The following is a 27,984-nucleotide window of genomic DNA, read 5'->3' on the forward strand; positions in this document are numbered from 1 at the left end:
TCTTATTTTGGACATCCAAGGAATCCTGATTCCCTCCGTCCATCTCCAAGCTGAGCCGGTGTGATGGGAAGCTCGGGAATCCAAGGTCTGGAGCTTGCTGGAGGTTTCAAACCACGCATCCGCTTTTAATGGCCATGGATTTGGGTTTGGGGCTGGGAGGCAGCCAGAACTCCTGCCACATCCGTTCCAGCACTGGCAGGGCAGATGCTGCCGGCTTTTCCCTCCACTTCCTATTCCACAGCAGGAACCACAGCTATTTTGGACAGGTGGAGCTTCCTCAACTGTAGGATCTGCAGGAGCTGTTGGTGCCAGCTCCTCTGGGGTAATTTCAGGGATTTGGGGCTTAGCAGGAGCTTGGAATCAGGTCTTCCCAATAGATACAGGCTGTCAATCCCTTTTCCCATCCAGGTACCCGTCACTGTAGGGCAGAGCATCCCAGGATCCTGTGACATCCCAGGAACTCACCCCTCAAATTCTGGGTGTCTTCCAGCCCTTCATGCCATCAATCCAGAGCGCTGCTGCTTTATCTGGGAAGATATTGCTGCTAATTGGCAAGGAATTAACCATGATCCTGAGGGTGCTGACCCTGGCATTCCAAGCCCCTACTGTAGGCAAGATCTGATGCCACTGGCTCCATGCAGATCCCTGCCAGCCCACCCATTTGGCAGGAATTGGGATGCAGGTGGCTCTGGATGCCACCAGCCTGTCCCCATGGCCAGGATCAGATTCAGGAGCTCTGACACCTGTGATAGGGGGATCCTTCCTTTCTGCAGCCTTTTCCCACCACCCAGCTTTTCCCAAGGAGCTGGCTTGGGATCCAGGCACCGGTGACGATGGTGGTGACACCAGGACCAGGAGCTGCCGCAGTCAGTGGGAATCTGACAATTCCGGCTCCGCTCGAGTATTTTGGGGCCGCTGGCACCGGCGAGTCCCCGCTCCCGGCAGTGCATCATCCATACGTCTGTCCCTATATATATCCCTGCCTCCTCTCCCGGCCCCGCGTGCGACGGTTTGTGGCCTCGCCGCAGCTGGGATCACGCTGCTATTTCCATCTGCTCCCGCTGCCTGCCAGCACAAAGCAATGGGATTGGGAATCGCTGCGGATCCGTGCAACAGGAGCGCTGGGATCGCTGCGCTTTCAAAGATTTGGGAGGATAAAAGATGCCCAGCGTTGGTGTAAGAGCCCAGGCAGAGCCAGGATCGGTGGCATCAATGCCATCGGCAGCTCGGGAATGCCAAAATTCCCAGGTTTGGCTCAGCTGGAGCCAGAGCGGGGGTAGGCAGCAGCCACCTCCCCTTCACCGGGGTGCAGGCAGCAAGGGGACAGCGTTGTCCCCTGCTGCCACCTCCAACACTGCATCCCCGGGCCTGAAGGGTGGATCCAGAGGCATCTTGTCCTGTGCAGGGAGGAAACTGATAGCCCTCCTGCCATCCCTGCGTTTGAAGTTTCATTTATTTATTCAAGACCAGCATTCCGTGAATTATTTAACAGCCACCAGAGCCTTTTCAATGGCACCAGGACACAGGATATGGTTCCCTTCCTCTTCCTTCCTTTTGGAGCCACATTCCAGTCCCTATCCAGAACATCCCATGTCAAGGAACTCAGCCCACGCCTGGATGGGATGGGAACCTGTCTCCAAGCAGGCTGCGGGGGTCACTGTTGTCCCTGAAGCCCCCTTGGGTATCCCAATCCCAGCAGGATCCTGGAGTTTTGGGGAGATTCTCACTGATGGATGGGATAATAGTGGGTAGATACTCAGAGTTGGGATGGATAATGCTGGGAGGAGGGTGCTTGGAGCTGGGAGGGGGATGCTCAGTGCTGGGAGGATGCCCACCCAGCCATGGTGCCCACCCAGGTGTGGTGCCCCCATTCCCACCCCGGGATCCACCCCCCACATTCCCCCAGTCCCAGAGATGACTCACGCTGGCAGTTACTGACTGTCCTTTATTACTGAGAGCAGGGGCTGCCTCCAGAAAACGAGGGGCCCTGCTCCCCAAAAATAGGATTCTTCAAAGGAGATGCCCCCAACCTGCACGCCCCATCCTTGGCATCGCCAGCTGGGCACCCCCGCTCCAGCCACTCCTCAGCCGGGCCGGACTCTTTATTGGATTTTTTTTTTTCTTTCCTTTTTTTTTTTTTTTTTTTTTTTTTTTGGCTTTTTTTTTTTTTTTTTTGGCCTGTTTTTCTGCATTTTACACACCAGTTGGATGTTACCGTCACATGAAGAAGAGAGAACCTGAACAAGATCACGGCTACGAGCTCTAGAGTTAAAAATGAACACACAAACCCCCGGGGAGCCCGACCGCGGACGAGGAATCCAGCCTGGAAAAGCAAGGTGCCCGAGGGGCCACGGGGGGCACCCGGCTTGGCACAGCCCTGGCCCTGCGACCCCTTCCCCAGGCATGTAAGTCTCTTCTTTTATGTTAAAAAAAGAGAGAATATGACAAAAATACAAATGTCCCTAAAAGCGTTGTTATTACTGTAATAGCAGTATTATGACTTCTCTCCAGATTGTCCAAAATCGTCTAAATTGGGGCTGTGGGAGCTGCTGGGAGCCAAGGGTGCCACGGGGGGAGCAGGAAGACTGAGGATGATCCGGCGTCTGCCACAGAGAGCCACCACCGACCCTGTTGTCACCCCTGTGGGACTCCCAGGTGGGTCTATCCCTGTTTTTAGGGGTCCCAGGGAGCAGGAAGGGGTCTAGCATGTGCATCCCAGGGCTCCGTGGGGATGCTGCTGCTGGCTGATCCTTCCAGGCTGGCTGTCCCAAGGAATGCCACCAGCCCAGGGAATGTCACCTGACCTCGATGGGGACAACAGCGCTCGCTCTACCCTTTATCCCCAGGGGTGGGTACGGGGCTCCCGGAGCAGCCCCGGAGCCCAGATCAGCCCTGTTGGAAGGGGACCCTGTGGAGCTCCGCATTCCCCCAAGGGGTCCCTTCCAGCCCGGGGCGGGGGAAGGGCAGGTCCAGGGGTCCCCAGGGTGGCTTAGGGACACCCCGCTCCTGCCGAGACCCAAGACGGAGGTAAAGCATCGAACCCGGCTGAAGGCAGTGCACGAAGGAGCCCGCTTTGGATAAGGAACTGTGTCATGGCTTCCGATCCCAGGAAAAGGGGCTGTCCCCTTCCCTCGGTGTCCCCCGCCCGCCCCGGGAGACTCGAGGGGGGCGCAGCGTGGACGGGGTGGGGCAGGGGGGGCTCCGTGGCTCCGCTGGCGGCTCCGAGAGGTTTTATGGAGCTGAAAGGGGAGGGAGGAGGGTCCCTCTTGCATCCGCAGCCTGACCCCCTGAAATGGGGGGGAAGGAAGGGGGGGCGAGGCCGTGGAGGGGCCGAGGGGCTCCGGAAGCGGGGCTGGAAGCACTCGCAGAAGTCCTGCCCGGTGGTGGGAATAGGGAAATGGGTACATCGCTTCTGGCGCCTCCTCGGCCGGGGTTGGGGGCGGCTCCGCATCCCCCACACTCCAGGGAGAGGCGAACGCGGGGGTCGGGGGGGCTCCGTCCCCGTCCTCCTGCAGGGTCCCCGCGAGCCAGGCCGCTGTCCCGCCGGTCCCTGACTGGGAGCGCCGCGGGAAGGGGCTGGGAGCTGGGAAAGGGGACCCCGAGCCCGCGGTCCGGGGGCGCTCAGGCCTTCAGCTGGTGCCACTGTGCCACCGCCTGCCGCGGGCGGGCGATCATGTCCTTCCAGTGCTTCACCTCGCCGGGACCACTCTTCCAGGACAGGTAAATCTGCGGGAAACGCATCCCTGGAGTCACCACGGCCGCTCCATCCCCCGTCCCGCTGCCCGGCGCTGGTGCCTTCACCCCCAAACTGCTCCAGCCCCGCTTTTCCGGGCTCGGCACGAAGCCAGGCTATTTTTATCCCTCGGTTTTCCATATGGCGCCACAGAAAAGCGCGTGTGCCAGCTCTCGCTGCTGCTGCTGCCACCTCGGGGAGCCGGTGCCACCGCTCTAGCTCCGCGGATCATCACCGGAGAGCCGGGATGGAGCAGAGCTTGCTGCTAATTATGCGATCAAAAGTGATTAGCGAGCCTCAGGCCACGGCGGGGTTTTAACTGAGAGCGGGATATCATGGACACTGCCTGTCCATCCCTGGAATGGACTCTTGGATGTACCCGCACCGGGGACGCCGCCACCTCTGCCCCTGCCTGGCAGCCCGCGGCGCTGATCCGGGGATTTATTTAATGGATTTATCCCAACTGCTGTGTTTTCCTGATCCCAGCACGGTGTTTGGGGATCATGGGCAGAGATTATGGAGCTCATTTGTCATCGTTGCGCTAACCATGAGCTGGGTGATTTCATGGATCGTTCCCCCGCTCCCATCCCCGGGAGTAATCCCGGGGGTGGGATGCATCCCGGTGTGGCTCCCCATGCCCCATCCCAGCTTTCCTGGGAGAACTACGGCACTCTGTGGCCGTGACACCCAGCACGAGGGATTCCCACCGTGCTCCACACTGGAGATGGCACCGGGCGCTAGCAGCCCCGGGCCTGGCTGTCCCCGATTCCCAGCTGGGTGTCCCTCGGGCGTGTCACCCACCTTGCCAATGACGTCATTGCGGCTCAGCCTGTCCTTGTCCATGACGGTGATGACGATGGTGGTCTCGCGCAGCCGCTCCGTGGGGATGTCGAAGGCGAAGGACTCGTTGAAGACGGGGTTCAGGCACCGCTTCATCACCACCGTCTTCTTCTTCTCCACCCGCTTGTCCTTGTACATCAGCCACACCTTCACGTAGGGATCTGGCGGGAGAGGAGCCGCTCTAAGACCCGGATAGGAGCGAGGGAATGCTGCCTGGGATCGGGGGCGGCCGGCAGAGTACCTGATGTGCCCCCGATGTCCATGGCTTTGAGGTTCCGTGCCTTGATGATGTTCACCACGATGGAATTGGCCGAGGGATTGTAGCACAGTGACAGCAGCAGCTCTCCGCGGCTTCCCTGAGGGACACACGCATTCCCTGAGGACACCCACACCCCCCAGAGCTCCCCTGTGGAAGCGGGGTGCTGGCATGGGACCCCCACCAGAGCAGCCCAAGGGTGGGGTTTGGGAAAGCACAGAAAATCAGGGCAGGAGGAAATGGGGCCAACCCCAGTGGGATGTTTTTCTGGTCTTGCTGGAGGCAGAAGGAAAAAACTTTCATTTTAGGTCTACCTGAAACAGTTTGGTTTGACCCAAAATGAGACTTTGGGCTACTTAATATAAAATTTGGGAAGAGAAAAATCTCCATCGGATGTTGAAGCAGAAAATGTCCCTGTTAGGACGGGGGGGACATTTGTCCCGTTGGGACACTGCAGAGACAGAGGGTCACCTCCGCTCCTCAGGGGGATGGGAGGGGTCCAGGGCCTTACACTGCCATCACTGCAGGGCTTCAGGTCCTTCCAGAAGGTCTGCATCTGGGTCAGGTCCACCTTGTTGAGCGGGATGGACACTTCTCCAATGGGATCATTGCGGCTGAAGCGGTCGTAGTCCAGGACTTGGAGGTACAGCACCCGCTGCACCACCTTCTCATAGGGGAACCCTGTGCCAGAGATGAAAAAGCCAGAGGAGATGAGGAGCAGTTCTAGGACTGCTCCACCCTTCCTGTCCTGGTGGCAAGACCCTGGCACCAGGCAGAGGAAGGGGAGCAGCTCATGGCACAAGGAACTGCTGCCACATTAATTCCCACATCTGCGACCACCCACGGGGGCAGGGAGCCTTTTAAACCTTCCCCCACATCCCCTTTATGGGATGCACATCCAGCCTGGCCTCGGTGGCTTGGCCAACCCATTGCATCATCAACAGCCACCACGCTGGTGGCTTGAGTCAAGCTGAACCCCAGGAGGGTCGCACGAGGCTCCACTCCCACCCTGACCCCCTCCAGTCCATCCCAATTCATACCTTCAAAGAGGAAGGTCTCATTCCAGTGCGGGTTGAGGTTCTTCCTCTTGACCTTGGTCTCCAACTTGTGCTTCTTGTCCGGGAGCAGGTAGATCTTGACGAAGGGGTCGCTGGTGCCACTGAAGTCCTTGGCCGGCAGCTCCTGCGCCTTCATGATCTTCACGGTCAGGGTGGACTCCTGGAAGTTGTAGCCGACGCTGAACTGGATGCGGCCCAGGTTCTCCCGGCTGACGCCTTCGTGGCCCTCGTCATCCTCGGAGCCCGGGGAGAGCTGCGGGAGGCAGGAGGAGGAGGAGGGGGGTGAGCGCAGCACCGGGGACTGGTGGGGACCCGACCTCCGTTCCCCCAATCCCAGCCCCGCTGGCTGTCAGGGGACATCAGCCTCTCCCTGGCTTCCTGCTGCTCCCACCGCTTCCGACGCCTCCTGGCTCGGTGCCACTCGTCCCGCAGAACGGGAGCTCCAATTAGCCAAATTCCTCCTGACAGCGCATCCCTCACGTGTCCGGCACCGCTCGCTCCCTCGTGCCAGCCTGGGGGACACATCTGCGGCGCGTCGGCTCAGCCGACGGGGGCCTGGCACAGCGGGCGGGGACGTGCCGGAGCGCTTGTGGATGGCACAGGGAAGAGCTGGGAGGGCTGGATACTGACCGTGGAGACCCCCAAACCCGGAGCACCCCACCCACCCACCATGAGCATCTCGCTGGTCAGGGAGTTGACCAGGTCGGAGACGGAGGAGTGCGGCTCCGTCTTGCGATCGGACTCATCGTGCGGTGGCTGCCCCGGAGTCGGTGCCGCGTTCCCAGCCTTCCCACCGGCCGGCAACCTGCGGGAAGAGAGGCTTTGGAGGATAGGGGCCGGGAGTCGAGGGCCAGACAGCGAGGGGCTTCCCGGGCACCCTCTCCCAGCGGATACTGAGCCTGGACTGTGCCGGTGCCCGACAGACGCTGCCGGGGCACGCGGTGGCTGCAGTCTACCAGCATCCTGGCCCTGGTCCCGGAGCCAGCTGGTGGCCTGGTGCCTTTAGGGCACGGCAGCAGGTCCCCTTGACCATGTCCCACGGCGATGGTAGGGACAGTGCAGTCCCCACAGCACCCACAGCTTTGGCTGCTCCTCACACACCACGCCCCCTTGTTCCAGTGGGCGCCGGGCACCCACGGGTGCTCCACGTGGGCTCGCTGCCCCCTGCCCCACTGCCCTGTGGCTGAGACACCCCTTGGATCACTGTCCTGGCTGTCCCCACACACGGTGGCTCCTGGGCACAGTGCCGGGCAGGGTGAGCAGCCGGGAGCGGCGGGAGGCAGACGGACAGAGCAGCGATGAAGACGGGCGGGAATGCGCCGAGGCCACGCTGCCACAAGGCACGAGGACGACGGGACACAGGCACGTGGCGGAGGGGACAGGCAGCCTGGGATGCTCCCAACCCCCCGCCACGGCTCCTGTCCGAGCTGGGACACGGTGACAAACCACCAGATGGACCGAGAGGCGCAGGGACACACGGGAAGCCACAACATGCCACGGACACGCGCCACCACGCCAAGCACACGCAGACACACGGGGAGGGGACATGGGGGAGCGATGGGGACACCCACACACACACACACGGGATGGCACCCAGGAAGGACCGGAGAGGCCGAGGCAGCTGGGGAGGAAAAATTAGGTTAAAACCAGGGAAAATGAAGGCGGAGGAGCCGGCGGTGGGGCCCGCTGAGCGAGGAGGCGCCAGTGGAGCCAGGAATGCCGGCGGAGGTCACGGATAGCGGGAGAGAGAGCGGGAGAGAGCAAAAGAAAGGAGGAGCAGCGTCGTCCAGCGCCGGCCTGCCGGGAGGGAATGGGAGAGAGGATAGGGAAGGATGGACCGACAGACGGAGTCGCCGGGACAGGAGACACGCCGAGGCGCAGGGCTGGAGCCGCCGGGGACAGGCTGGAAGGAAGGAGCTGCGAAACAGGGATGAACGAGATGTTTTGAGGAAGAAGAGCGGGTGGTCGGTGGCGTCGGTGGGCGGGAGACAGCCGAGGCTGCCGGAGTGCGTCCCCTCCGCCGGCCGATCCCGCCGCGTCCTGCGGAGCCCAGGGTACGAGGAGCGGGAGGGTTGGAGGTGGGGAGTGCCATGCATGTGCTGGGATGGGGTTTCGGAGCAGGGAGCTGCGGCAAGCGGGGAGCGGGGTCTTGCGGCACAGCCACCCACCCGCCGTGTCCCACGTCCGCGTCCCCTCGGCACGGGGCAGCCGGCGGCCGGCACGGGCTGCCGGTGCTCCCGGCGGGGACCGGCTGCGCAGCGCGACGCCGGGGAGGGAAGTGCTAAAAGATGGAGCGAAACCAAGCGGAGCAGGGTAAAAATAGCCGCCGGGCGAGAACGGTGCCAGTTCATCCGCACGCCGAGCACACGGGGAGGCAGCGCCCGCCGGCTTCACACCTCCTCCCCGCTCCGGAGGGGATGAACACCCGCTCCCGGCGGTGCACGGACCCTCTGCCTCTGCCAGCCAGCCCCGGTGACCGCGGCCGGGCGCCGGTGCCGGGGCTGAACGCGCTGCCGAGCCTGCGGCACGCCAGGAATGCGAGGAGCAGCCGGAGGCGAGGGGCTGTGCCGTGCTGGAGGAGAACGGGGGGGTGCGGCGTCCCCCCCGGCCTGTGGCGCTCGGTCTGCCCCCCTGCCACCGCAGTCATGTCCCCGGATCCCCAGGGAAGCTGCCCATCCCGCCGGGATGGAGGTGGCAGCAGCGTGTCGGGATGGGACGCAGCTCAGCCCATGCGGCATCACCTGGGGGGTTGCCCCGTGTCCCCCTGTCCCTGAGCGTGTCCCACCGTCCCCCCCCCCCCCCCCCCCCCCCGCATGCAGCCAGGGCCGGGAAGGGCAGGAGGGGGAGGAAGGAGGGAGGAGGGAGGGATGGGGGTGCTCTCGGTGCCGCTGCTCCAGAGGCAGAACCGCGGGTGCCGGTGCCGGGGAGAGCTCAGACGTCCCGGTGCCCGCTGGGCCACCCTGTGCCGCTCCAACCTTCGCGCTCCACGAGGCCAGCCTCCTCCTCCTCCTCCTCCTCCACCCTGGGTGAGGCCCTCGTCTCCTCCTCCTGCGGGACTGGCCTCGTCCTCGCTCATACCTCTTGTCCCCCTGAGCGTTCGCCTGGTTCGGCTGCGTCCCAGCGGGTTGCAGGTCGGGAATATTGGCAAAGTCATCTTGCTCTGAGAGTCCCAAAACCAGGGATAACACCACCATCCGGCCTTCCCTGCCCGGGCGGCCCCGCCGGCAGCGGGAGAGAGAGAGAAAGAGAGAGGAGAACACAGCGTCAGGCAGGGAACCGGCAGGAGCCGGCGGTGTCCCGCGGACCCCCGGCGGCGAGGGGACCCCGGCTCTCCCCGCCGGCTCCTGCGAGGTGACGATGGCCGGGATGGGCGCCCAGGGCTGTGGGGAGAAAGGCGCCGGCTCCGGGGAGCCCGGCACGCGTGGATACCCGCGCTGTCCCTCTCTTCCACCGGTCCGGACAGAGAGGATGCCAAAATCCTGATGAAGGGGGGGAAAGATGCTTAGAGGGGCTGGGAACGAGGAGGGAGAGTGTGACAGGAGTGACAATCCCTTCCATGGAGGAAGGGATTGGTGGTGCCATGGCCCCAAGGCTCTTTGCCCAATCCGGGTCCTCTCCCGGGTCTGTCACCGCATTTATGCCGTGGCGCCGGGGAGGGTGAACAGGGTGAAGAGCGAAAGAAAAATCGATGGATCGGGAAAGAGGCGGTGGGAAATGACAGCAGCTCCTCCACTGGGAAGTGGCGCTGACTCGGCACGTCTGGGCTCTGCGGCTGCTCCCTCTCCGCCAAGTCAGGCTGGAACCAGCACCGGCGCTGGGTAAACAGGGAGAACGTGACCCTCGGGATGGCTGATGAGCCGCAGCTCCACGTCGGGAGGCTGGGAGGAATCTGGGAGAGGGTAGCGTGGAGAGGGGATCGTGGGCAGCACAACCCAGGGTGCCTGGAGGAATGTTCAACCCTCTCACCAGAGCAGGAAGGGGTGTGACGGGCACCCAAATTTGTGTGTCTCATCTCATCCTGATGCAGGAAATGCTGCGTCGACTCATGGAAGGGCAGGGTCAGTCCTGCGTCCCCCTCCAGGTGCCACCAGCTTGCGGAAAGCAAAGCTGGGACCTCGAGACTCATTTTTCCAGGGTGCCAGGGGGCAAACAGAGGCCAGGGAGGAGCTGGAGAATCCAAGGGAAGATGGAGCCGGGGGGGCCAGCTCTGCAGAGGAGGGACAATGTCATGTGCCGAGATAGGGTGACAACACGGGACTCGGATTAGTCCCCGGGGTTTGATGCTGGAAATCCAGCACTGATGGAGGAGGTGGGGTTAAGACAGATTAAAGATCCCATGGCTCCTCCAGCTGGGAATGATATCAGAGCCCGACTCATGGTCACCCCAGCATGGGAGACTCTGCCACCCGCACTGTGACAACTTGGGACAACGTTACTCCCTGGGGACCTCGCTGGTGGCCGTCCCTGGGGATGAAAGGGGATGGCTAGGGATGTGGCAAAGCACACGGGGGAAGTTCGTGAGCCTGTTCCCTGAGCCCCGCCCCGGCTCACAGAGGGGACAGGCACCTTCCCGCAGGCCATGGGCAGCACGTCCCCGGGGGGTGATGGATGAGAGGCTGTGCTGGGGCAAGTGAAGGAGCAGAGGAGAGAGGGATGAGCAGAAGGAAGGAGTAGAGAGGGAGGGAGAGAGGGTTCTAGAGAGGGATGAGGAGAGGGAATGGAGAGAGCAAAGGAGCAGAGGGATAAAGCACATGAGAGGTGACGGAGAGTGATGGAGCAGAGAGAGCAAAGGAGGGGAAGGGATGGAGAAAGGAATGGAGGGGGTGGGGAGGAGAATGTAGAGGGCAGTGATGGCGAACGTGCACTTACAGGAAGGACTTCATGTCCAAGCCGCGGTTGCGGATTTGCCCCACCACGTGGTCCCAGCTGCCGGGGTTGGAGCGGCTCCTGCCCCCGGCCATCCGTTGCTTGGAGCCGGCGGCTGTGCCCTGGCGCGCCGGGCCGCCGCGGGATCCCCGGGAGCTGGCGGCGGCGGCGGAGGAGCCGCTGTGGGCCTGGAGGTGGCCCAGGCTCTGGCTGGTGGTGGGCTGGCTGTGGTTGGCGCGCTGGTGCTGGCTCAGGGGCTGCTGCAGACTTTGCTGGCGCACGAGCGTGCGAGGCCTCTGGAATTTGGGGTCGCCTGCTGAGGTGGGGATATACTCAAGGGTAGTGGCTGTGGACAGGGTGGAGTCCTCGAAACTTAGGGAGAGGAAGGGCAGAGGAGAGGAGAGAAAGGAGAAGAAGGTGAAGGGGCAAAATTGGAGGAAGGAAAAGAAGAGAGTTAGAGAGAAGATGCCCCAGCGCAGGGAGCGCTCCGGCGGGAGCCAGCGGGGGCAGCGCCCGGATCCTCCGCCTCTCGCCCGCGGCTCGGCCCTGCCGGCGGCACGGGGGGCTCGGGTCGCCACCATCCTGCCTCCCGCGGGGCTCGCCAGGGCCGGATGCCCACCCGCTCCCGCGGCCGCCGCTCCGCCAGCGCCTTCCCAGCACGCCGGCCGACCTGCTCTGCGGGATAATTAGGCTGCTGCGTGGAGGCAAATCCCGTGGCGCCCGCTCACGTGCTGCCAGCCAGCCCATCCCAGCGTCCCAGTCCCTCCCAGTCCAGCCCAGCACCCAGCAGCGGCGCCACGGGGGCTCGGCGTCCCAATCCCCTCCGTTCTGGACGCTGCGGGAAGGGGGGAAATCCCGCGGCTCCGCGGCGGGGGCCGAACCCCCGTGGTGATGACATTCCAGCGAGGCGTCCCCAGGGCCAAGCCAGGCTCCAACCGGGGTGGGAGATGATGGGATTGGGGGATACAGACGCAGCTCTGTCGGGACACGGAGAGCGGAGCAGCCCGGCCCGGGGCGAACGGGCTTCGTGTGGGCGGCGGAGCGGAGGGAGCAGCGGGACGCCCCAAGGAAGCGGCGCCGGCCATGCAGCACATGCGTGGCACAGCCCATGCAGCCGCGCCGGATTGCCCTCGGCAGCCTGGGAAGCTCGTGGCCACGAGATCAACGGAGGGAAGTCCTCCCTGGACCACCGTCTGGCACCGAGAAGTGGCCTTGAGCAGCAGCCACCGACCCCCGTCCCCGTCCCGGCGCCGCCGGCTGGGACCGCGGGGCGAAGCTGTGCCATCGTGCAATGCCAGCAGCGGGGACAGAGAAGGAGCGGGGAGGGATAGACAGCTCCAAAAAGAAAAAAGAAGGAAAAAAAAAAAAAGAAAAAAAAATAGAGGTGAAGAAAGAGCGAAAGGTGAGGTGAGAGAAAGAGAGAGAGAGGAAGGAAGGGAGTGGAGAGGAGCGGAGAGCTAGGATGGACGGAGCCCCACGGCCGGGCACTGCCCGGACGCTGCCACCCCCCTCTCCGCGCCGACGCCGACCTCCTTTCGTTTTCCTATCGAATCCTAAATTAGTTCAATTTACAACCTCTCAGTCACAGGAAACTAAATCTGGCTCCTGTCGGCCCCGCGCCAGCTGGAGGCGCGAGCTCCTCCAGCGCCGTGCCAGGCGGCACCGCGCCCTGCCCGTGCCCGGATGGATCCCCCGGCACCGGCACAGCCAGACCCTCGGCCTGGACCCCCGGGACACCCCCAATCCCGGCGGCGCTACGCCAAGGGGATGCTGGAAAACAGGATGCTCCGCCACGTCCCCTTAACCCTGCCCTTGTCGCCTGCGCCAGCCCGTCCGTCTGTCCGGATTCCCAGCGGCGGGACGGCTGAAAGCTGCGCCGCTCCCGCTTTTCCTCGCCTCTCCCTCCTGCTTCCCAGCGCCCAGCTGGAGCGCAGCAGCCTCACGCCGAATGGGCGGTGTCCCCGAGCTCTCCCGGAGCGCCGGCGCTGCTGCCGGGACCCCCCCGGCTGCCACATCGCAGCGCGGAGAACCGGAGCAGAGACCGGGAACGCCGGACGGAGCCCACAGCCGACACAGCCCCGTCACCCCCCGCCAGAGCCACGGTGCTGCCGGCAGTGAAAGGTCTCGCCGAGACCCCCACCCCGGCCTGGAGCCCCGCAGAGCCTGCCAGAGCTCGGATTTTCCCTAAACCTGATCAGTCCCGCACTTCCCCCAACTTTTCTCGGCATCAGGGGCTGGTGCCGGCGCCGGGTCCGGTGGCTGTGCCAGGGGTCACGGGAGCGCACAGACGGGAAGATGCCACACACTGTCCCTGATTGCCTCTGAGGGGTGGGAGCATGGGACAGCACTTCCTGCCTTTGGGACACCACGGAGATAGCGCTGCCTGCCCTGAGAAACCCAGATGGGAATGCCGAGCCGCTTCCCACCGGGACTGGGCAGGGTCACCCTCAGCGCTGGAAATACACTGGGGACAGCACCCAAAGGTGCTGCTCCTGCCCGGCTGCCTCCTCTGCTGCCCCTGAGCCAAAACACCTCTGGGAGAACGGGAAAGGCCTCCTCTCCCTCGGCACGGTGGTCCTGGGGACCTGTTGGCGGCGCCGGGGACCTGTCGGTGGCCCCCATCCAAGCTCATCCGCAGCGGGGAGCGGGCGCCCGGGCCCGCCGGCCGTGGCCGTGCCGCACCGTGCCGTGCTCACTCACTTGGACAGGCTGAGCTTCCCTGCGGCCAAGTGGCTCTGCACCGTGTGCCAGCGACCCCGTGCCGCCTTTCCCGCTCCGGGCTCGCTGTGGGCGGACACGCTGCTCCTCATTCCATCCTCGCCGAGCCGCTGCTTGTCCCCGGGCCGGCCGTCGCGGTCCCCGGACAGCCCGGCGGCGGCCGACGCCGTCAGCTTGGCCCCTGATAACAGAGAGCCACTGGGCCGGGCCGGCGGCCGGACCCCCCCAGACAGACACGAAGGGAGCCGGACGGACACACGGATAGACGTGGAAAACGTGGGGAGCCGTCGGGGAATGAGGGGAGGGCGACAGAGCCGGAGGGGGCAGACGGACAAGAGACGGACAGACAGACAGAGAGAGAAAGAGAGACATCAGCACTGCAAAAAAAAGGGGTCCTGGCCGCAGGGTGCGCGGGGGCCTCGGCAGAACATCCAAGAGAAAGGGCGGAGGAGGGAGAGGGGTCGGGAAGGGGGAGGGGGGGTCCCGCTCGCCGGCAGCCCAGCCCCGGGGGGACCCGTCCCCGCGCCGAGGGGGTGCCCCCAACGCGCAACCCCGTCCTGGAGGGAGATCCCGGCCGGCCCCGGGAATGCGGGAAGGAGGGGTTGCTCGTCTCCATGGGACGGCCCATGGGGTGGCGTGCGGGGAGCCCGGGAGCAGGAGGAGGAGGAAAAGGAGGAGGGAAAGGAGGAGGAAGAGGAGGAGGAGGAAGGCGAGTGGGTGCTGCCCATATACTCACTACACGGAGCAAACACGGTAAGGAGAGACTCACTTGAGGGAAAGGCGCGGATCACCGTACGGAGCGTAAGGAGAAATGTTTAGGATAAACTCCTTGGGAGGGTAGGAGCTCCATTTCTGCTGCACTGTGTTGTCATTGTTATTCCAAAAGTCTCTGTCTAGATCGCTACAGCGGCCGGAATCCGGGGGAGAAAGAAAAGGGAAATACAAGAGAGAGAAGCTGAATTCCTGCGAGAGAGAAGGAAAAGCAGCCCTCTGCCCCCGGAGCGCCAGGATCCTGCGGAGAGAGACGGGAAGCCCACCCCTCGGACGCCGACACACACACACACACACACGCACACGGACACGGACAGAAGGATGGACGGATGGGAAGAGCTGTGGAGAGACAGGAGAGGGCGGCTCCACCGGCTGGGAAGGAGAGAAGGATGTGGGGGGTTAGGGAGGTGTTGGTGGGTGCGGTGCCTGCACGGCATTCCCAAAGGTGTGTCCGTGCGCCCTCGGCACCTGTGTCCGTGCACCCTCGCCTGCTCAGCAGCCCAGTCCTGGAAGTGCTTGGTTAACTGTGACACTGCTGCGGGTTGGAGACCCTTCCCAAGCCCTTCCCCTGCGGATCCCTTCCCGCAGAACCAGCCTGCTGCCGGCACAGAACCTGGGAAGCCACCGGAGCTGCATGCCAAGGGCTGGGGGGCCCAGCAGCTCCCCGTTGGTGCTGGGAGACTGGAAAAGCCCCCAGCAGCTCTGGGTTGATCCCAGCTGTATGGAATGTGCAGGAGTTTGGGAAAGCTGCCTGTTCCATGACATCGGGTGGGATGCGCCTTCCCCTCCATTTCCAGTTCATCCTGGTTGGAAGGGAGCAGCCGGCAAGATGCCCCTGCACCCCGATAATCACCCAGGCCAGCCATGGGAGGAAGTTTTCCATAGGCTTATTCCAGGCAGGAGCTTTTTCCTTCCTGGTGATCCAGCTGCCTCCTCCCTGGAGGCCTGCGGAGGGTGTGGAGAGGGAGTGCTGGATCTGGGATGCCCAGGAGAATCCCCTCAGCTTCCAGCCTCCACTCCCTACCCAGTGCCGTGGGATGCCCCAGCTTCACTCTCCTTTCTCCATGGAATGCCCGTGGGATGCAGAGCCACTCCAGCCCCGCCAGGCAGGGCTCAGAATACACACCCCCAGGCCTGGAGCATCCCTGGGGACACGCAGGCCGATGTTCCTGTGACTTCATCATGCCCATGGCTCAGTGGGATACACAAGGATGCTGGAGACACCCACCAGCTCTCCCAGTCTCCCGGAGCCCCTCTCCCACTGGGAGAAGGGATAGCCACCTCTGTCCTTCCTCTCCCCCCCCATCCTGGCACCTACTTGATGGTTTTCTTTTCGCTGCGGCCTCGGCTGGAATCTGGAGTTCCCACCGTCTCCAGGGAAGTCTTGTAACGCTTTCCCTGTGGAAAAGAGAGGAGAGGGGGATCAGGGAGTGACAGAGGACCCCTGGAATATCCCTGTAGAAGATGGGAGCTGCCACCACTTAGAGAGTTTGACCTGGATTTGCCCTTTCCCTTGTGGTCTCCAGGCTCCATCCCACCCATCCAGGCAACAAAATTCCCAAAGACTTCATCCCTTGGTCCTTGGGGGCACATGCCCTGCATCACCCCAAGGACAGCATGGCCACTGCTGCCAACATCCCATTCCATGGCCTCACTGGGAAGGAGTGGATAATTTTAGGCCTAATTGGGCCTGAATTAATTGAGTTCACCTTTCCCAGCACCAGGCAAGTGCTGCCATAGGATAATGAAGCTGGAGCTGGCTCCAAACTGGGGCTGGTAATCAGGGCACTCGGGCAGGTTCCGAGCGCTGCTCTGAGCCAGGGTGGGCGGGAGCCAATTAATGCCAATTATCCAACAATTGGGAGCGAGGATGCTCCGTGCAGTGCCAGGCGGATGAGGTGGGATGGGAGCAGCTGCCGGAGCAGGAAGGGGTGGATAACCAGCCCTTCCATCCTACTGGTCCTGGATCCCAGGAGCCAGGCCTGCATCCAGCCTGCCCATGGAAAAGGAATGTTTCTCCTTTCTCCTTCTTCCCAGCCTCTTCGTGTCCACATGGAGCCATCTCCTTGGCTTGCTGGGACACCTGGACCCTCAGCACAGCGTCCTTGGGCAGCAATGGGCTAATCACGCCAGGAGCTGCAGAGGAACACCTGGACCTCCTTGGATTCCCAAAGGCTAATTCTGCCAGAAGCTGCAGGGGTGTTGGAAATCCTTGGATGCCCAAGAGCTAATGCTGCTGGAAGCAGTGGGGAGACACACCTGGACCTCCTTGGATTCACATTGGCTAATCCTGCCAGGACCTGCAGGGATGTTGGATATCCTGGAATGCCCACGGGCTAATGCTGCCAGGAGCTGTAGGGAAACACCTGGACCTCCTTGGATGCCCATGGGCTAATCCCGCTGGGAGGCACAGGGGTGCCTGACCTCGCTGGATGCTCACAGGCCATCCCAGAGGGAGTCATCCTCAACCCTGTGCTCATCCGTGTGCCAGCTGCAGCGGTTTGGGGCTCGTGAGGACACGGCATTCCGGAGCCGCTTCAGCTCCGGGTGCTGTCAAGGGCCGGTTTAGGATGTGCCTTCCCGGCCAATTTACACTTGTTTGTTCCTCTGCCAGCTCCAGCCTCCTCCTTTCCAGTGGTTTTTCCTCTGCCAGCTCTCTCTCCCCATCCCCTAGGTGGCACCTGGAAGGGCCCTTCCCACCCACCCTCCTCCTGCCGCCTCATCGCCATGCAGAGCCCCTCTCCCATTCCCAAGGGAATGCTGCCTTCCCACGGCTCGGGGTGGGCATCTCCCTGGCGGGAAGCGCCGCTGCCGTCGCAGCACTTGACCCAGATTCGATTCCGATGGCGAAGGAAACGTGGCCGAGCACGTCCTGCTCCCGGGAGAGGAGCAGGAGGAGGAGGAAGGATGCGGAGCGGGAGGGAGCACTGTCCCAAGCCCCGGGTGGGAATCGGGGAGGGAAGAAGGGAGGCACAGCGGGCGGCAGGGATGGCTCACGTCACCCGGCGCTGCCAGGGATGGGCTGGCCGCCTTCCCACGGGGCTTTTCCAGGCAGGAGCTTGCCCAGCAGGACAGAGGCCAGCTCGTTCCGGCTTGTCACCAATATACATCCATATATTTGGAAACTTCCCTTTGTGCCACACAAACAGTTTCGCCCAAACATTTCATTAGCACATCCGGAAAAGCCCAAATAAAAGCTGCAGCCGGCAGCTCCGGGGAGCTGCCTCCGCTTGGCTGCTGCCCTGGCAGCGGGAATTGCCCCCTGGTCGGCGGCACGGGAGGCACGCCGGGATGCCGGGAAGGTGGGCGGGAAGCCGGACACTCACCATTTTCCGCTGGCACCACTGGCAGATCCCGCAGAGGACGATGGTGACGCTAAGGCTGACGGTGATGATGGCTGAGACCAGGAGGACGTCGCGGGAGGGGGTCCCTGGGGGGAGCAGAGCATAAAGGGGGGTCAGACCCAAATCCCGGGGTGTTCCTGGCGTGTGCCGGGGTACAGGGAGGGAAAACGCAGGGAATGTGGTCCAATGGCCATGTCCCACTGCAGCCGTTGTGCTGTGTCCCATCTCGGTGGCCACCCTCTTGGTTTCTGGGCTCCCAGCCAGTGTGTCCAGGGGGGAATCCAGCCCTGAGCTCAGTTTGGAGGTTTAATCCCCACTGGCACCCAGGGAGCGCTGGCACGGCCGGCAAAGGCCACGGCTGCTGCTTTGTGAGCCGATCCCACACAGACTAATCCCAAATGTCAGTGCGGACCCGCTCCTCCCCAGCCTGGCCCTAGGGGCAGCCCTGGGGACACCAAAAGTGTGGGAAGGACCCATCAACCTCATCCAGCACCTCCGCTCACGTCCATGTTCCCAGCATGCGGAATGACCGGTGTGGGATGAGAACACAGACCCAGGGTGGCTCGGAGGGGTCCAGTGGGACCCCAAATGGGCTCAGCTTTGTCTCCCCACCACAGCATCCCTGTGGATGCTCCGCATCCTGCTGTGCCCGCTGGGATGGGATTGTCCGTGGCGGGAGCCCCAGCTGGCAGCGGGAGGCGGCGAGGCCGGAGCAGCGCCGGGAGTGGTGCTGCAGTATAAATATTAAACAATAAATGTTAATAATTAATTCGCCCGCAGACCTTGTTATTGTAACGAAATTTCCCAGCGGCTCCGAGGCCGGGGTGAGTCAGAGTGGACCAGGAGGGGGGATCGGGGCTCTGGAATCGCCCCCGCCACGTGCCAAGGCACCCACAGCTCCCACATCCCCGCTGGAATCAGATGAGGAAAGGGGATGGTGACCGTGAAGGGGAGATTTATAAAAATTCCTTGAGCAGAAGATGAGGGTGGGATGCGGTGGGGGTGGTTTTGGGGACAGGTCCCCCCTGCAGCACCCGTGCTCTCTCCATCCAAAGGCAGCTCCTCCATCGCTCCCGGATCACGAGGAGCCTGTGTATAAAACTCACATAGCAACTGTTGCCTAGGAGGGAATTTGGGACCAGCCCTTAATTTCCAACATTTATAAACCCCGGCTGGATAAGCTGCCGGGGGAATGGGAAGCATCGGGCACGGCCGGAGAGCGCCGGGCACCCCTCCTCGGGTGGGACCCCGACCAGTTCAAGCGGCACCGGGGCTTACTGGGCGGGCTGGGAATTGGGATGAGCTCTCCTTGCCCCCCCCCACCCCCCCCACTTGGTGCTCCCTGCTCCAGCTTGGGAACAACGTGACCCCTCTGGCTTAGCCCGGAGCTCCAACAGATCCCTCCATCCTTGCGGGGTCAAGTTCATCCTCAAATTAATCTGGAGAGAGGGAATCAAAGGAGAAAGCGAGGCAAGGGGTGGGCACTGCGGAGGCCACCGCGGCCGTGGCAGAGTCCCGAGAGGGACATCAAGTGAGCGCCGGTTCCCGGGGCCAAGTTCCCCGTGCCAAGGTGCCACCACACCCCCAACACCTGGCGTCACCCCGTGGTCCTGAGGGATTCACCAGCGGGATCCTGCCTGGGGGGCTCCAGGGGGTGTCCCTGTGCACGGGGTAGGTCCAGCCCTTCCCGGCGGGATCACGCCGTGTCCCCAGGGCGGGGGGAGCGATACAGGCCCCCAGGCTTCACCGCCCTCAGCATGAGTTAAATGACTCGTTTGCCAGGCAATTAGCATTCGGTTAATTAAAGACTCGGAGCCGCTCGGAGTTCCCCGCTCGTCCCCAACCCTGGGGCGCGGTGTGGGGGTCCCTGTGCCGGCTGGGATGCGCGGCAGAGGATGCCCTGGGGCGGGTGGATCCAGGGGGGACGCGGGGAGCTGCGTGGCACGGGGACACAGCCCCGGGAGCGGGTGACAAGGTGGAAACGTGACGCTTGTTTACGCCGCCGCCGGCCCTCCTTACCCGCCGCTCTCCATAAATCGCGGCTGCCAGCGCGGATCCAGGCAGGAGCGTGGAGACGGCTGGGTGGGACTTGAGGGTCCCCGGCCCTGTGGTCCCTGCGGCCATGTCCCAAATCCCAGCGGCCCTTCGCTGGTCCTGCCTCTTCCCAAGGGCACAGTGAGGGGGGTCCAAGAGGCAGAGACCGCACGTCCCCCCTCAGAGGGATCGAGGTCCCAATCCCGTCCCACGTGCTGGCAGAGCAGGGGATGTTGTGGAGGCTGGGAAGGGGGTGGAACATCCCTGCGGCTCTTTCATCAGGATTCAATGGCACTTGACGGGATATAATTCCACTTTTCCAGGCCGTTATTGATGAGCGGATTACCTGCCTCCTTAGCGCCGCAGCTCTCCAGCGTGGGATTTGTGCGGTGCTGCGTGAGCCAGGGAAGAGGGTCCCTGCTCCAGAGGGGGAGGGCTCTGGATGCAGGCAGAGGGTCCTCATGTCAGGGGAGAGGGTCCCTGTGCCAGTGGAGAGAGTTCTGGATTCAGGGAAAAGGTCTCCATGGCAGATCTAGGACAAGCAGGGAACCCCCTGCACTCTTCCCAGTGCCCACTTTAGAGTGGGAGATGGGGAATGTTTGGGAGATTGGGATGTGGTCACGTGCCTATCCTCCTTCATCCGCCGTTCCTGCGGGCTCGGGATTTGCTGCCTCCGGAGAACGAGCGAGCTCCGGCCTTTGTGGATGTGAGGAAACACTTCAAACCTGACCCCGGCACAAGGAGAGGCACGGAGATCCAAGAGGGATTAGTCCTCTCCAGCAGCGTGTGAGCCAGAGATTCCACAAGACGAGCCCGAAGAAGGGAATAACTGCCGATGCCAATGGATCCAACACGCAGCTCAGCTCCGGCATGCACGGGAATGGTGGATGTGGGAGCCATGGCGCAGCCCATTCCAGGGACACCTAGAAGTGTCCCTGAGCATTCTGGTGGCCCTGGGCATCGTGGTGATCCTGCACATCCCAGCATCCATCTGCATCCTGGTGGCCCTGGGCATCCCCGTGATCCTGTGCATCTTGGTAGCCTTGTGCATCCCAGTGAGGTTGCACATCCCAGCATCCCTGTGCATCTTGGTGTCCCTGGCATCTTGGTGTCCCTGTGCATCCTGGTGTCCCTCTGCAGCCCAGCAGCCTTGGACACCTCGGTGGCTTTGTGGTGCTGGTGGCCCTGTGCCCACTTGGCTCCAGGACAGACATGGCTTGAGCCCGGCGCAGTGACACCATCTGGCTCATGGGCAGCTCCACCCATTTCCCCCCCAGTTCCCTGTTTCCTCGCACCTATCCCAGGATTCAGACCCATCTGACAGCTCCGCCATCACCTCCAGCCAAAGCCCATGGCCCTGGAGTAATGCTGGGAGGGCAAAGCCCCTGCAAGGGGCATCCAGGGATGGTTCCAGCTCTCCCAAACAACAGCTCCTGCACAGGATGGAGAGGCTGGAGTCTCCATGGAGTGTCAGAGGCTTTGGATGCGCAAAGGCTTTGGAACAAGCCTCACACCTGCGGCACCACGGCTGGAACCAACCTCTCTGCAGGTGTCCCAGTGAGGATGGCCCTGTCCAGGCTCTCAGGGCCGTATTTTTGGATCCAGACCCTGAAATTCCCAGCTTTTGTGGACACTGTGTCTCCCTGGCAGCTGCTCAGTATCACAGCCCCATCTCCTGGAGCATCCTCCCACTCACCCTGTTCCAGCGGCGAGATCCATGGATGCCAAGTACCCTGGGGGGAAAAATCAAAGCTGTGGGGAGCCCCCCCCAGGCCAAGCTCCTGCTGAGCTCCCTGGAAGTGGTGATCAAAGCCAACATCCACAGCTCCACATGGAGAAATGGCTCCATGTGCCAAGCTGCCAAACCGGCAGCGGAAACACGTGCATTCCCGGGAAAAGGGCAGCGGGAGAAGATGCCAAGCGAGCAGCGCATCCCCCCCCATCCCCTTCCCCAACATTCCACTGTGCTCCGTCGTCGTGGTGAGCTGCGGAGCCGGAGCGGGATGTGACGCCGAGCCTGGATGGGGATGGTGGTGCCGGGGAGGACCTGTGGGATGGGAAGGGATAGGGCAGGAATGTGGCGTCGGAGCAGCCCCTCATGCTGCCAGGGTGAAGAGCCACACGGCACTGAACGAGGTGGCCACGTTGTCACGCCGGGGCTTCCCAGATGCTGCCTCCCTGGCACCAGGCCATTAATTCCTCCTCTTCTCATCCTCCCACTCATTTGCTCGATATTTCCCAAACCTCTTATTTTTAGGATGCAGCTGAAAAGCTGTGAATTTGCAGCTTTCGCTCCTGTGCAGGATCCCGGGCAAGGGGCAGAATGGGGCAGGACCCTGGCGGGCACAGCAGGAACGTGGAATCCAAGCCCTTGGCACAGGGAGAGGGGATGGGCATGGAGCAGGACGAGGCTTTGCTGCCATCCCTGGTAACAACCCAGTGGGCATTTTGGGAATGCTGTGAGCCAGGCTGGGCGTGTCACGTGGAAGAGCTGGAGGGCTGGGCCAGCTGGGTCTGGCAGCGCCACCTGCCCACGTGCTCGCAGGGGCTCTGTAGATGTGAGGGATCATTGGAAGCCCCACAGCCATCCCGCTGCCCGGCAGGATCCTGGGAGGAGCCTCGGGGCAGAGGAGCGGTGCCACAGCTCAGCACCCCAGGCGTGCTCTGGGCAGGAACGTCTGCTCTCCATCTGTCTGTCTATCCATGCGTCCCCCTCTCCAACACATCCATCAATCTCTCCATCCATCCATCCGTCCATCCATCCCTCGTACACATCTGCCTCTCCATCCAACCATCTGTCCGTCCCCCGGAGCTGTCAATCGGGCTGGTTCTGCCTCCCCCACGCCGAGCTGCTAGTCCTGGGGGGCTTGGGGTGGCAGAGCCGACCAACACCGGCCCCACTCCGGGGGGCTGGGGGAGGTGAGCACCATCCCAAAACACTGCACAGCTCCAGCTGGATGTTCCCAGATATCCCCTATCCCCACCAGCTGCCATGCGTGGATGTGTCCCTCCTGCGTCCCCTCCAGCCCTGATGCCATCCGTCCCCGCTCCGCGGCCATGGCAAGCAGAAGCTGGGGATGGAGGGAGAATTTGGCAAGGGAAGGCGCTCCTTCCCTGGTGCCGGGCTATTTTTGGCTGAGGATTTCCGGAGAGCCGTGTGGTTTCTCTGCCTCGTGGTCCCCACTGCATCTCTCTTCCCGAGGCGCACCCAGAACCCCGGAGCCCCTCTCTGCTCCTGCGCTTTGCATCCATCCCCATCCCCATTCCAATCCCTGCTCCCGAGAGGACGCCCCTCACCCCCCGGCTAGGCTGGTGCTCCACGTCATCCCTGCTCCAAAATGAGCCCTTGGGCATCGCTCCCCATCCTGGAGTCACCCCAGCCTCCCTTCCCTTGGCGCAGAATCCTCTCCTGGTGCTGGCAGCGGGCACGGAGGAGCGGGCTGGGCTCTCATCCCGAGTGGCACTGCCAGCTCTCGCGCCGTCGCCACTTAGCCTCTCGCCCCAGGGCTCTCCATCATTCCCAAGCCCTTCGGGTGACAGCAGGAGAGAGGGAAGGCAGAGAGCCAGCGGCTCCCAGGGAACAGGGGCGGGCAGGCTCCTTGCAGCCCATCCCAGCTCCACGAGCCCCCCGCTGGCTTCCCCAGCTCCCTGATTGCCCCTGGGCGGTGCCCCCCAGTCACGTCACCCGGGATCCGCGTGTTGTGACAGCAAGGCCGCCGTGAGGACAGGATTCCCGCAGGAAGTTCAAGGGTGGGGGATGCTCAGGGTCGCCACAGCCCTCAGACCCGGGGGCTGGTGGTGCTGGGAGAGGAAGAAGAGGCCTGGAAGGGAACGCATGGAAAGATGGAGAAACGCAGCTCAGAGGGAGGCGGCAGAGGAGGGGATGAAGGGCTGAGAAAGGCCTCAGAGGGAGGACAGGGGACTCAGGTGTGGGAAGGTGCCTGGGGGAGGTGAGGGTGGTGGAAATCCTCCAGCAGAGCCTGATCCCGGGGCCGCATCGTCCAGGGACACACAGGCAGGGTCGTCCATGGGGCAGCAGGGATGGTCATTCATGGTGGAGTGGGGACAGGACCCACCGCCCCCTGCAGCCACCGGTGTTCCACAGCCCCATCCGCAGGGGAAGGGCCGATCACCCCACCTGCCCTGGATACCCGTAGCTCCCCGAGGGCATCCCGCGGGCTGTGCCCCCCTCGGAGGGCCGGGAGCGGGGCTGCTGCGCTGTGCTGTCCCTCCGCCGCTGCGCCGGCTCCGTCCCCGCCGGCGCGACCGCTTCCCTTCAAACCTCATTAACTTCCCCCAAGGTGACCCTCTCCCTCCTGCAGCCAGGCCCGGGGACACCGGGAGGGGACGGGGCGCTGGGGGGGCAGCCAGAGCTGGCAGGCGGGCGTGGAGCCTCCCGTGCCACAGCCACGCTGGCACCCACAGGGAGGGGGGATGCTCCGCTTGGCATATCCCAACCCGCCGCCCCCCACCCCCAGCCTGGCCCCACACAGGTCCCCCAGGCCCCCTGCCAGTCACAGCCAGGGGGGTCCGTCCCCCTGTTCGACGCTGGGGCTCTGCCTATCATCCGCGCTCCGGCGGCTCTCCGGGAGCCGTTCCCTTGCCGGATCCATCCATAATGGATATTGTAGCTGAGCCCCCGGGGGCCGGGGGGTGGCAGCGATATTATCTGCATCTGTCTTCATTCCCCGCTCCCCCCCCTCCTTCCTCGGCAGGCGGAAAAGCCGCGAGATCAGGCGCTGGAAAAGCCGCCTCCAGCTCTTCTCCTGCTCCTTGGAGTCAGGGGGGATCAGCAAGACCTCTCTGCCAGACCCCCCGCCCGGCGGGGAGCCCCCCAATCCTCGTCCTTGCTGAGCCCCAGCCGCGGTCAGGGGGGTCCTGGGACACGTCAGCGCGGGCGTGGGGAGGCTGAAAGGGTGGGAATTGGTGGCAACTGCTGGGAGCAAGGAACCCCCACCGTGGGGGGGCTCAGCATCCTCGTGGACCCCCCACCGCCACGGAAAATGGGATGGAGTCGCCGTGGGGAACAAAGGGCCAGGGTGAGGCCGCGGGGGATGCTCCGAGACGCCGGCAGGAGCATCCCTCGGGCTGGAACAGAGGGGCTGGCTGGGAGGGGGACCCCAGAGCGGCGCAACATGGGGGTCCCAGGTGGGTCTGGAGCTCCCGCTCCGTGAGGGCGCCGCGCGGGACGCGAGGCTGCAGCAGGTGCCCGGCCCCCGGCGAGGCCCGTGCGCTGCCATCCCTGCGCTCTTTGTCTGCCTTCCCGCCCGTCACGCTCCCTCATCCCGCTCCCAGCCCCTCCGCCGGCCCCCGCCCCGCTCCTCGCCGTGTGCCGGCTCCTTTGGAAGCCCGGCTTTTTCTCCCAAGCCCCGGGAAGCTGCTCCCACGGCCGCGCCAGCACCAGGGCGCTCCATCGCCCGCTCCGAGGCGGTGCGGGGGGAAAACAGGCAGCTGCTGCCTGGTTATTGATTCACCACCTCCAGCCGCCGCGCGGCTCTGCTCGGAACGCTTCCAGCCGGGAAAGATGGGGACGTGGGGAGCAGGGCCCCCCGGCACCTGCTCGCTGCGCTAAAATGGAGCTTGGCGCTTTGGGGATGCGAACGTCGCCCCGAAGGGGACAGCTGGCGCCAGCAGCGGGGACACGGATGGAGGGGGGTGTCTGGCAGGGGAAAGGGAGCTGTCCGATGTTCCCAAAGGAAGGGGGACGTTGTCCCTGTGGCACAGAGGGCACCTCTGCGGGCAGCCCCAAGCTCTGCTTCGCGCTCGGACGTGGCTCTCCTGACACATCATTTGGTGGTCCCCCAGCAGCACAGCCCCCTGTGGCTCCCCAAAAAAGCCTACAGCTGGCGGAAGCCACTTTGGGAAGCGCCTCAGCTTGATCCCAATTCCCAACACCCCTTGCCAGCCAAGACCAGACTCCCTCGGGCATCTCCGACCCCAGAACCAGACAGCCCCAGCAGCACCTCCGGGCCCCACGTTACTCCCTAGATCCCTCTTTCCTTAGGCAGAAAAGTTTCCCGAATTTCCCGGCATCTTCCCCCCGCCATGAAAGCCAGCCAGTGCTGGGGGCCTCGGCCACTGTCCCCGCACGGTGACACGGAGCAGGGGACGAGGAAGACGAGACTGGTGCCACCTTGGGCAGGGTTTTGGGGGGACAACAGGCACTGCTTCACCCCGGGATGTGGCTTGGCTGGCTCTTCCCAAATCCTGCGGGGGTGTGAGCTGCCAGCACCCCCTCAGCCTTCATCGGAGTGGGGGACAGACCCAGCACCCCCTCAGCACTATGTCTGGGAGGTCCGGGAAAGGTGGGAACACCCAGGGAAGCAGGCAGTGGCAGGGTGCTTGCACAGGTGTGTGCACCCCCAGCACCCCACGGCTCCAGGCGCCACCGCACAGCCGCCGCCGGTGACGTGGGAAAACTCCCACGTGACGGGAGCCCCAGCAGCCAGGGAGCACGGGGTTTGGGACGCGGGGACAGGGGGTCTGTCCCCCCAAATCCGGCAGCTCGAGCTCTGCCCTGGGAGCTTCCAGCCTGCCAAGCAGAGCTGGCCATGGCACAAGCAGCCGTCGGTGGCCCACCGGCGGCCGACGGGGACATCTGGCAGGGACAAGGGGGACAACCTGGGGGCAGGTGCAAAGTTTGGAGGGGGGAACAACGCAGGAGCAAATCTCGGGCACCGGGAGGGAAGGGCAGCCCTGCCACGCTGCTGCCGGCGGGGACAGGCTGGCGTCCCCCCTCTGCCACCCACCCGGCGGGTGACCTTGGGCCAAGCGGTGCCGTGCCGCGCTCCGGGCATCCCTGCGGGGTCGCGGTGGCACGGCACGGAGCCGCTCCCGGTGGGACCACTCAGCCTGCGGGCAGGCGCAAAGTTCCCCTCGAAGGCGGCTCGGCCGGAGCTGCCAACTCCCGGGCAGCGGTGACGCCGTCACCTGCCGTGGGTGACAGCGCGTGGCGGTGCCCGGCGCTCCCCAGCCCGCCGGATCCCGCAGGCCTGGCACCTGCAGCTCTCCCCGGCGGCGCCCGCTGTCCCCGCGTCCCCGCCGGCACGTCCCCACGCCACCGCAGGACACGCTGTCCTTCTGCCCGCTCCCCGGGCCCCGGGACACGGCCGGGGACAGCTGCCAGGCCCCGCCGATCCGCATCGCTCCGGCAGCATCCTTGTGTCTCCGCACTGGCTCGGGCACCCCCAAAACGTCCCCGCCAGCGTCCCAGATTCCCTGGTGCGGGGCCGACTGCTGCCTTCCGAGCATGAGCTCAGCAAATCCGCGCAGGAGAAAGCCCCTTCCCCTGCCGCCCACCCCCGCGTGTCCCGGTGTCATTCCGGAGGTGCAGCAGGACGGGGCTGGGGGACCCCCCAGAAGGACGGAGGGGGCGGGCGGTGAGGAGCAGGGATGTGCTGACCGCTGGATGCTGGTCTGGATGCCGGGATCTGGGGCTCTCCCGGGGGTCTGGGGGTTTGCTGGGGGTCTGGGGAGCGGGATGCTGCCCCTAGGGCTTGGCGTGTCCCGGGGGAGGATCCGGGGCTCCAGCAGCTCCGCAGGGTGAGGAGAGGGGGGATGTACTGGATGTTTGTCTGGGCGCCGGCACTCAGCGGGATTTGGGGCTCTCCCCGTGTTTTTTGGGGGGGCTGGGGAGCAGGATGCTGCCCTCGGGGGTTGGGGTGTCGCCGGGCGGGGGGCGTCGGTGGCTCCGGCAGCTCCGCAACGCGGTGACAGCGGCGGCGGTGACTTTCTCCCCAAACTACCGTAACTCCCGGCAAGGCGCGGGGGGGAAGCGGGCAACGGCCACGGCGGAGCCCCGGGGGGGCGGCGAGCGGCCGGCCACCCCCGGTGCGTGTCCCCGCGTCCTGGGTGTCTCCGTACCCCCCCTCCCCGGCGGCCCGGGGCTCACCTGCGCTGGCAGCCTCCGGGTGCAGGTACATGGTGGCGGGCGGCGGCGGGGCGCGGCGGGGCGGCGGGGCGGCGGCTGCCCGGTGCAGCGGGGCCGCGGCTCATCAGACGGCGGCGGAGGCGGCGGCGGGAGGGGGCGGCGGGGCGGGGGGCGGCGGCGGGGCGGCGGGGGCCCGCATGCGGCGGCGGGGGGCCGGGAGCCCCGCGGAGCCCGTGCTGGCCGCCCGCTGCTGCGGGGTGCGCGCGTGTGCGGGTGCGTGTGCGGGTGCGTGTGCGGGTGTGTGCGGGTGCGTGTGCGACGCGATCCTGCATCCACTTGCTGCTCGCTGCTGGCGGGATTGGAAACTGCAGCCGCCGGGAAGGGAGGAGGGAGCGGAGGGGCGGGGGGGGGCGGGGGGTCGGGGATGCGCGCGGAGAGAGGGGGACACGCGTGGGGTGGCGACACTGCCCGCGGTGACGCCCCCGCGGGCCCGC

The 27,984-nt window shown here is 64.4% G+C and overlaps 1 protein-coding gene across 7 annotated transcripts; it reads right to left on the reverse strand.

Moving 5' to 3' along the window:
• Positions 1 to 1,932: 1,932 nt before the first annotated feature.
• Positions 1,933 to 27,590, reverse strand: SYT7 (synaptotagmin 7). Of its 7 annotated transcripts, XM_066187386.1 has the most exons (13): positions 27,512 to 27,590; positions 17,569 to 17,672; positions 15,561 to 15,640; positions 14,241 to 14,372; positions 13,454 to 13,669; positions 10,757 to 11,125; positions 8,966 to 9,091; positions 6,557 to 6,692; positions 5,870 to 6,140; positions 5,341 to 5,510; positions 4,815 to 4,929; positions 4,535 to 4,734; positions 1,933 to 3,726 (listed from the first exon to the last, which is right to left on the reverse strand). In XM_066187386.1, exons 1-13 carry the CDS (start codon positions 27,540 to 27,542, stop codon positions 3,622 to 3,624), a joined length of 2,055 nt encoding a protein of 684 aa, XP_066043483.1. In that variant the 5' UTR covers positions 27,543 to 27,590; the 3' UTR covers positions 1,933 to 3,621. The 7 variants fall into 7 exon arrangements, with proteins under 7 accessions (XP_066043483.1, XP_066043486.1, XP_066043482.1 ...); XM_066187389.1 differs by lacking the exon at positions 13,454 to 13,669 and having other exon boundaries at positions 27,512 to 27,589; XM_066187385.1 differs by lacking the exon at positions 27,512 to 27,590 and having other exon boundaries at positions 17,569 to 17,817.
• Between the last annotated feature and the right edge of the window lie 394 nt (positions 27,591 to 27,984).

This window comes from Chamaea fasciata, unplaced genomic scaffold, assembly GCF_029207755.1.
Source record: "Chamaea fasciata isolate MVZ Bird 193981 ecotype frontalis unplaced genomic scaffold, bChaFas1.0.hap1 SCAF_7, whole genome shotgun sequence".
Taxonomy (NCBI): Eukaryota; Metazoa; Chordata; class Aves; order Passeriformes; family Sylviidae; genus Chamaea; species Chamaea fasciata.

Excerpts from the sequence above, each read along its gene's own strand:
- SYT7 (XM_066187385.1), bottom strand. The coding sequence starts at position 17,811 with ATGGGACACAGCACAACGGCTGCAGTGGGACATGGCCATTGGACCACA. Across the intron at positions 15,641-17,568 it reads AGTGGTGCCAGCGGAAAATG|GGAAAGCGTTACAAGACTTC; the intron begins GTGAGTGTCCGG and ends TCTTTTCCACAG. Across the intron at positions 3,727-4,534 it reads GCAATGACGTCATTGGCAAG|ATTTACCTGTCCTGGAAGAG; the intron begins GTGGGTGACACG and ends CGTTTCCCGCAG.